General features: G+C 39.4%; 1 protein-coding gene across 1 annotated transcript in view; it reads right to left on the bottom strand.

Moving 5' to 3' along the window:
- Positions 1-9757, bottom strand: part of LOC111874594 (basement membrane-specific heparan sulfate proteoglycan core protein) — a gene marked incomplete in the record, with an annotated part of 357246 nt that overhangs the window by 33061 nt on the left and 314428 nt on the right. The window contains 2 exon segments of the mRNA XM_033755519.1: positions 2279-2431; positions 3714-3895. Of these exon segments, the coding sequence (XP_033611410.1) occupies positions 2279-2431; positions 3714-3895 (335 nt within the window).

Raw genomic sequence — 9757 nt, 5'->3', positions numbered from 1 at the left:
CTTGTCCCTTCCTTCCCTGCTCTCATACAGCTGAGTTTATTTCCAACATTAGTCTGCTTGCAGCTGTTCTCACTGTCTCTTCGCTTGCAGATTTTTTTATTTTTCCTTCTACCCTGAAGATGGAGGCGATACGTTCCTCCGAAACGTCGGTTAACACCACATCTACACGGTGCCACATCCCAGAAGACTGCTTTCTTCATAGTCACCACCGTGAAAACCTCAAATCTTACATAACTTTCTTTTTATTTATTTTCTTTATTGCTAGTGGGGTGGAACTAAGTACCTTTTACTGCGGCCACTTCTGGCCTACTGTACCAGCCCCAGATGATAGGTGAGGGTGATTGTGGAGCAATTGGTGGAATGAAGATTGGCAGGGGAAACTGAAGTACTCGGAGGAAACCTGCCCCAGCGCCACTTTGTCCACCACAAATCCCACTTGACCAGACCCAGGATCAAACCCGGGCCACCGCGGTGGGAAGCCAGCAATTAATCATTTGAGCTATGGCACGGCCTTTAGGGATAGCTTTACCCTTTTTGTTTCAATGCATTGTGTAAAGTGACAACTGTTACACACAGTGTGTACATAAAACTGGCCTAGTAGAGACAACTTTATTTCTCATCTGCATTCTCAAAATTTTTCCACATTCTTGCCTCAGTCTCATAAAGAGCTGAGAAAGTAATTTTGGCACATGATTAACATCCAGCAGATTCTTTCCAGCGTGCACAAGCATAAGTAAAACCATCTTCTCTGCATTTTCTATAAGTGCGTTTGCTATTGTCAAAACCACCAGTACAGACTTCTGCACACACCACCAAATTTTGAAAACTAGATTCTTTATGAAAATTAACAGAATTGCACACTCAGATAACAGCTGATGTGAATCCCTTACATATACGCAGAAACATTTTTCTAAGTAATCACCCTCATATAGGCATTACTTGTATGTTAACCGTCAACACAACAAATGTACTCAGTTTTAATGTTTTACAATCCAATCTTTATTCCTGCTATATTAAAATATTCATAATATTTTTAATATTCCATAATATATTCAACACATTATAAATCTTGATACATGTATGGTATATTATTTTTGTATTTTCTACTTTAATTGTAAACACCAACTTGAGGCAAAAGTTTTATGTTAGTATATAATACAACACACTGAACTGATATTGATCCTTATCGGTAGTTCAGTAACTATATGTATTCCTATATATAACTGGCTGATGATGGTCTTCTATGACCGAAACACGTAGCAGGAATAAAGATCATATTGTAAAATAATTAAAACTGAGTACATCTGTTGTGTTGATGGTCAACATAATTCCTATATATACACACACACACACACGAATATATCTGGAACACACAACAGGGTGCAACCAATGAAGATAATCACCCTCATACCTATTTCCTCAAAAAAGTATTTTCTACTAGTTTCTAAATGCATATACGCAGCATGAACATTAGGTGGGAACCAAAGGCAATGAACATTTTGTACCCTTCCATTTGCCACAGAATGTAGGTTTTTTGACAGGAAGACNTTTTCCTCTTGAATTTTTGGCAAAAAATGAGCGGCCTATACATGCGTAAATACGGTATATATACACAAAAATATTTGGAACACACAACAGGGTGCAACCAATGAAGATAATCACCCTCATACCTATTTCCTCAAAAAAGTATTTTCTACTAGTTTCTAAATGCATATACGCAGCATGAACATTAGGTGGGAACCAAAGGCAATGAACATTTTGTACCCTTCCATTTGCCACAGAATGTAGGTTTTTTGACAGGAAGACCTAAACACTGATTTGTAACTTAAAATATACCATTGATGTCATTATGTCAAAACACTCTGTGCGAAAATGTATCAAGCTCATAATATTTGCAATTATGACAGGACATGTAACAAATCCATTTAAAATAAAACTATCCATATGTGACCATTCTTGAAAGTATCAAAGATACGTAGCAGAGTTTTAATTCTGTGCATAAAATCGTGGTAATTTTGATGCCAGGCACAGAGCTGTGTTAACTGGAATGATTGTAGACAGTGACCAGTGTAACAGGGCAACCAATATTATTCCTAGCTTTAGTATATAATAAATATAGCGCAATAACAGCAGTGAAACAAACGGTGACAAAAGATTCAAAATGCCTTATCACCTTCCTCAACAATTTCATGGGTCTGTGATAAAGCCTGAAACCTGGGGATGGGAAGTCACCAAGTCATGTTGCTTCTGCTCCCACCAGTCTGAAGGCTGTACTCACCTTTCACTATGCACCTCATCTCTGCTCGGCCATTGACTGGGACTATGAACTCATCGTCCGGAAGCACAACACTGCTGTCATTTCTCCCAGGTGGGTATGTGGGGTAGATATTGCTTCCAGAATGGGGAGGTTCTGATCTCCCATCATGTTCGCCTGTAATATGAAGCGTGGACTGTAGTGAAACGGTATTCAGTGTGAAGGTAAAAATATTTTTAATGTTTAAATGTCACATTTACCCTGACCTGAAACAAGGAGTTTTCCATTATACCATCTATTATGTCATAGCATAAGTTAATACTTTGTTACAAAGAATGTAATGTAGCATGTATAGTTCTTGCTATCCAACAAACATGAGAAGAACATGCATTGCTTGGCGACGGCTGGTAAACACTTCAACAATACCGAAGCTATTGCTAGGCAAGTGTTTGGTAAATGGGTTCCCGCTGCAACAGATAAGCATGCAACGGTTAAGGTATTGTTGAGCTATAATAATGGAAACTGTGTTTTCTATGTGGTTCATGTGAAATGTTAGAAGCATTATCAGTCAAGTTCCTGAGTTAGAGTTGTCAAGAATCCAGCTGAGTGAAGCGATGTGAAGCAGCTGGTTGTTGAGTGAGTTCAGTTGTCAGTTGGAAGTCAACCTGTGAAGAGAAGACTATGAGTTTGGTGCGAAATGGCCGTCAGCCTGGTACCTAGTTAGATGAGTTGTCAGTTGACAAACTGCATGGAAGGCTGTAACAGGAAGACCTGAGTGTGGGAAACTGAAGAATCTCTCTCAGTGGAAGCTGAAAACCGCTAGTGGAGACTGTAACAGACTGAGGACACTATTCTGTGTGTATCAGTGATCTGTCAAGTGTAGTTCCAAGTGGTGTATACAAGTGGTCAATAAATCCAATATCCAATCCATACCCCATCCTAAGTCACATACCTGAATCGTGACAGAAATATATGTTACGCAGAGGAATAATATACCGTCACAAAATAATAATCTTCGGTAAGATTTTGATAACAAAAGCCCACCTAGGATATGACAATAACTAGAAAGGCTGCTAAGATGATGATCTGATTCTGTTACACAATATCTATAACAAATCAACAAACAAATCAAACTGTTGATGTGTTCTTTAGAAAATTAAAAGCTGGACAAGTCCCGAAACTCAGTAATCCCAAGTGTAATACACCCTCATCAGAACTCTTTAGAACTGAAAAGAAGTATTGACCAAGTTTAGCCTGATTTTAAATCAGATTTGATTTATTCATATAATGTGTAGTGCTCTTATAACAATAGGGCTTTGAAGCTGGCTTAAACAAATTCCAGACACCAGGTCACCATGGCACCTAAAATGTTCATGATGGAATCTAGAACCCCCTTCCTGTTACTTTACTTGATGAGTGGATAAAACACAGAGCGAACTAAACTGATCTATGTATTCACCTGGAATGTCTCCTCGACCAGGAATGACTTCATTCTCCTCTACTGTAAGATGCAACCTCTCTTCAGTAGTGCCAGCTGCATTGCGAGCCAAACAACTGTATGAACCTTCATCTGCCTTGGTCACACGAGTAATCTCATACACAGCTGTCTGTGGCATGGCACTGGTTACAGGCTCTGTGTCACTGAAAATGAACACTGTGCTCTAGTCCACACAATATTAATAAAATGGATCTGACTAGGATCATTCATAAGAGAGTCAGCCATTAACACGCTTTCATTGTAATGATGAGCCTCTGGAGATTCATAATCTTATAATCTCAGAGCTTCTCCAGGAATCCTTTCCCAAATCCTTCGACTTTTGACTGCCAAACTGTTATATTTCAAAACTGAACTGCTAGATGGAGTGCATGTGAGTGATGAACTTGGGATGGGACACAACAAATGCTGATGCATGTGCACATGGGCAGTTTCCATTATTCAAAATATCTAGTGGCAGCAGTAACAAATACATCAAAGAATTTGGAACAGGTCACATTTTCTGTTAGTATTTCAATGTTAAGACACAACAAAAATTGGCAATGAGGATAAATACAAGTGAAAAGGAGTGAGTCTAGTTATACCTAGTGATCAAGGTCAAGATTCTTTAAGTTACAAAGTCTTTATTCCCAGTAACTTTTCAATTTTGAATTCCTTCCAATAGATGCTGATAAATTTAAACAGTTCATGCTGGCTTTTAAAATGCAAAACCAGCAATTTCTTGAATGAGTTCTACCACTGCAAGCACCAAGTACTTCAACGCAACAGTCGAGTGAGAATCCAGCATCAGTTAATCCAGTGTTGCTTCAGCCTTTTGAAATTTTTATTTTAAAAGGGAATCCTTCAAATAATATTGCCAACGATTTGAAAAATTTCTTGAAATGAAGAAAATAACTTCAAACAGGCAATGGTGTGCAAAGATGTTCCTTAATTCAGTGTGCTTCAAATTACAATATGCTGGCAGCATTAGTGTTCCTAAGGACTCCAGCTGAGTTAACGTTATGATGCACTAATGAATACTTTTGAAGTGTACCTCTGCTCAAAAAGAAATATTCTTGACTCTCAACATCATTTTCTTTCAACTTACCAGGCGAAACTCAAACAATCGCAGAGTACATTGGGACTTTTGGACATGACGTTACTGACTGTGAATTTATCTCACCTTGCGAGTGCCATTTATAAATTGCAGACATATTTTTACATGCACAGTTTGTATATGGTATTCATGACATTTCAATTCGTGAGCAAATTTNTCTCTAAGATCAATTTTGATATTGTAAGATTTGAGGCTTTCACGGCGGTGACTATGAAGAAAGCAGTCTTCTGGGATTTGGCACATATACACGGTGCCAAATCCCAGAAGACTGCCTTCTTAATAGCCTTAGAAGCTTCAAAAATTGAAAGTCATCAGCTTTCTAAGAAATTTACCATTTTAACAAGTGCAAATGAAGAGGTCAACAAGGTTTTCAAGTACCGAAATACCAGATGTGATGATGGAAATGCCCAGAACAGGAGTCGTTCTACCTCTACACCCAGGGTCAAACCTAAAGAACACTCAGTCACAATCCAGAACTAACTTCAGAAAGCTTTGAATTAAAAATTTCTGCATTCACTGTGGCGAAGATAATCGTACTGTCACGTGTTGGGCGTATAACGCGTGACAAATAACTTCACGCTGTCTTTCATCTAGCAAATTTATTCCACTCGCTCTCACAATCACACAATTCACAATTTCCCAACTACTGCCATTGGCAGTATCACAAATACTTCTTCTGCTGTAGTATGTTTCCGCATATCACCCCGAGAGTCACCCAGGGGTGTCCACATGAGGCCTGCGTGCACTGGGAGTTGATGGACTAGGTCGCACTAAGTCTATCTGACTCTGGTTCTGCTGCCACCATCTGGTCTGTAGCCCAAGCCTTTGCCACATTCATCATAAATGCTTTGTATTTCAATTTTGAATCAGGGTTTAGATTTTTGTAAACGAAAAATGAATTGAAAATGGCACAATTTATAAGCCACAAGGCAACTTTCTCTTTTATTATCTGTGGCCACAATTCTTTGTTGACCCCTGTCACTTCCACTGTGTGAGTCACTAATCACTAATCCTCCACAAGGCAGTCAGATAGAAAACAAGTCAGAGAGATCGCTTTGCCTTCAACCACTTTTGTCCTTGAAACATATTCCCCTCTACTAACTTCCTGCCTGGTACATAAACAGCTGGAAGGGGCAAAGTTTATTTTCTTTTGGAGTAGGGACTCTAGCCAGACAGGTCAAGTTACTGAATACCTAGCATACTCGTACATTCCGAAGATTTATTACACAGTATTCATTGCAGCTGCGTGGCGCCAGAGCAAGGTATAGTGTGTTACAACCTAATGTGTCCTAAAAGCCTGATATCATGCGTCCAGCCCGCATAGTGTTAACAACAGTGTCCCCTGATACATCACAGTGGGAAGTGCTGTTACGTCACCGTGGCAATGGTTCCCTGACACAGTTGCTCTTCTGTTATGTCACCGCAGGGGAGGGGGTGTTTACTGAGCATTGCGTAATGATGGAAGGAGTGGGGGTATGTGACATCACTCGCGAGACCGCAGAGTTCACGCGACCCCCTACTAGTTAAATTGGAACACTAAGTACACATTGGGGAACCTATCATATGAACTGGTTATCATTTGGTATAAAAACATCTCTGAGTCAGTTTAACCATATCATCGATCAGGTTTTTCAAGGCCTACAAAAAACGCTGTCCTACTTTGATGATCTCAGAATTCATAGCACAACAAAAGGAGAAAGTCACAAAAACCTTGAATTCTCTCTCTGAAGACTGAAAAAATATGACCTTCACTTGAATTGGAGAAAGTGCTCCTTCTTCCAAAAGCAAATTGAATACTTGGGACACATTTAACACATTTAACGAAATTTCTAAGAGCCCAGAGAAAATCAGAGCAATAATTGATATGCCCAGACCTTCCGTTGTGGAAGGATAATGCGATTTCTCAGGATGGTCACTTGCTACTCATGATTTCTGCCAAGTAATTCCTCAACCACCTATCCTCTTCAACAGCTTCTTCAAAAAAGCACTCAAGGTTCTGATGGACGGCAGTATGCAAAGCAATTTTCATTAAATTAAAAAGGAAGATACCAAGTGAACGTGTTCATACTCTATATGACTCAAAACTTCTGGTGTTACCCAGTTACAAATGGGCTTGCTGAGTGCAGTGTACAGCCACTAAAAGCTCAGCTGAAAGCAATGGCAAATGAACCATTTTAAATCCATGCTAAAGTGCGGGAAATTCTTTTTTCATACCGAGCAACCCCACTGACTAACAACAGAACTCCAGCTGAAATGTATCTGCAAAGCAACATCTGTATTCAACTTGATGCTATTCAACTGATGAAGCATGTTCAGAACACCAACCACACAGTGAAGTCCAGATAATTAAGCATGGGAAATGGTGCAAACTCAATGCTACATCAAAAACCAAAGCCTGGTACAATTATCCAAAAATTTGGGAAACTCCACTACCAAGTGAAACTTGATGGTGGTTATATATTCAAAAGACATGCTAACCAGCTCAAAGAATCTGATATTCTGAAAAGGTCTGTCCCATTTGCACCAAGTACGAAATCAAAGGAGAATTATGATCCAGCCCATCAACAGGTGGCTGTTCAACCTCACTGGAGAGGACTACCGAATTCAGAATCCAATCTCCAGCAACTATACGTAGATGGCTGGAATAACCAAGATGCCCTGGCTCAACAAGTACAGAAGGACGTTCAAAACGCACCGGCCAAACCCAAGGAGGATCTTCAGCTTAAGAGGTTGACACAACACAAACCCCCATCATACAAATATGACTTCATCACAGGAAGAAGTTCATTTTATTACTATATCTGCATTGTGATGTCTTAGTAGGCAAACCGATTTCAGTGCAATTGTAATTATTCTGATTTGTTTCATTCTGGTCCATCACACTAACAATATTATAAAAAATAAAACAACTCCATCCAGTGTGACTGTTGAAGTTTTTACTATTTCAGTTCTTAACACCCTTACATGTTTTGGTCCCTAGTGACCATCATCAGAGGGACATCGATACTCTTTGGAAAACACTATTACAATGGGTGTTCTGAATGTTAAAATATACACACATACAATGTTTATAATGCACAATATATACAAAATCCAAAGTTTTCACAACTACAGTGGTTGTCTTGGTATATTAAAGTTTTTTAAACTTTTCTTATTTAAGTTAAAATTTATAAACCAAATAGGTTCATGGCCCTTCCCTTATCGCCTTTCTTGACTCGGGCTGAACTTCTGCCGCCTGTCTTTCTTGAGAAGGAGGTTCTGCAAATATATTATGGGTATAGTATTATTTCAGCAACCCTATTATATATATTGTGACAAGCTATCTTATGTCCATCGCCGCACAACGGCTACAATGGAAATTGTGGAGATCCCACAGCGACAAATCATAGCGACGAATTGCCACTGAGTAACAACAGATGAGACAAAACTCGTTCCCAGTGTATAAAGAGCGTTCCCGAAGCAACGGATTGCCAGACACATGAGATCGAACCTTGGCGAATGGTGTCTCGTATCCAGTCCACAGAACACCTACATAAGCCAAGAGCGACAGAGCTACAACACGACAGAGCTAATTAGCCTTCATACAACATGGTTGGAACCGAGTCGCCATACAAGACAGTTGAAAGGTAGCTGCCGCAGAATACAGTTGAAGTGATAACAATTGTATGAGTAAGGTGTGTAAGATTGGGTGTCCAATAAAGATTCGCTAAATCCGAGGCCCACATAAAGTTATTTGTCGTGTGACATATCCAACACGCGACAACTGGTGTCAGAAGTGGGATCAATTCGGATTCTGAGGCGAATTTGGAAGAATTATCAGTCTGACACCACATCAAGTGCCATAACACCACACGAGCTGAAATGGAGTCACACCAGATAGTGGAACACCTGGTGAAGGGAACTGGCCCCAAAAAGTTGCTGGTCCCTTGGAAAGCCCTTAGAGAAGAGATGGCAGCCCTGCGGAAAGAGAGGGATGCAGATACGAAAGCCTGGAAAGAAAGAGTTGCCACCATACGAAACGGAAGGAAGCCAGAAGAGATGAGTGCCAACACGAAAGCCCAGCTACAGGAGATTGCCACCACGCGAGACAAAACATGGGCCACCAGGCGAGAAATGAGGGACACCAACCACAAGATGATTTATTTATTATGTTTTGTATTGACGCTATTTGCTGTATGTTTTTTGTCGCTAAGTATCTAATGGCTTCTTGTTGATTAATGTATTTTACCTGTCTTATCGCGTTTTCTGTTTCGTAGACTAATTGTTTTATACATATTTGTGATATGATACACATATTATATTTGCTTCCTTTATTTAGTAGCTTTTTTTTCTTTTCAGTGAATTGTATGTTAGTCATATTGTGCGAACACAATTTTAACTTAAATACCAAAGTTTTAAAAAACTTTAATATACCAAGACAACCGCTGTAGTTGTGAAAACTTTGGATTTTGAATATATTGTGCATTACAAACATTGTATGTGTATATATTTTAATATTCAGAACACCCGTTGTAATAGTGGTTTCCAAAGAGTATCGAATGTCCCTCCGACGATGGTCTATAGGGACCGAAACATGTAAGGGTGTTAAGAATTGAAGCAGTAAAAACTTCAACAGCCACAGTGGATGGAGTTGTTTTATCTTTTATAATGTAATTATTCATTTCAAAGTGAGGCCATCTGATAATATCCAATATAAGCATGAGAGAACTGTTATCTCAGAAGTGAACGGCTAGATGGTGCGCGTGAGTGATGAACTTGGGACGGGACAGAACAAAGGCTGATGTGTGCACACAGAGGCAGTTTCCATCATTCAAAATATCTAGTGGTGGTAATAACAAACGTGGAAGGGGTGTCATTTTCTATCAGTATTTCAGTGGTAAAGAAACGACACAAATCCCTACCATAGTACAAA

The sequence above is a fragment of the Cryptotermes secundus genome, unplaced genomic scaffold (genome assembly GCF_002891405.2).
Source record: "Cryptotermes secundus unplaced genomic scaffold, Csec_1.0 scaffold1415, whole genome shotgun sequence".
NCBI lineage: Eukaryota > Metazoa > Arthropoda > Insecta > Blattodea > Kalotermitidae > Cryptotermes > Cryptotermes secundus.
This window is presented reverse-complemented; position numbering and strand designations above follow the sequence as displayed.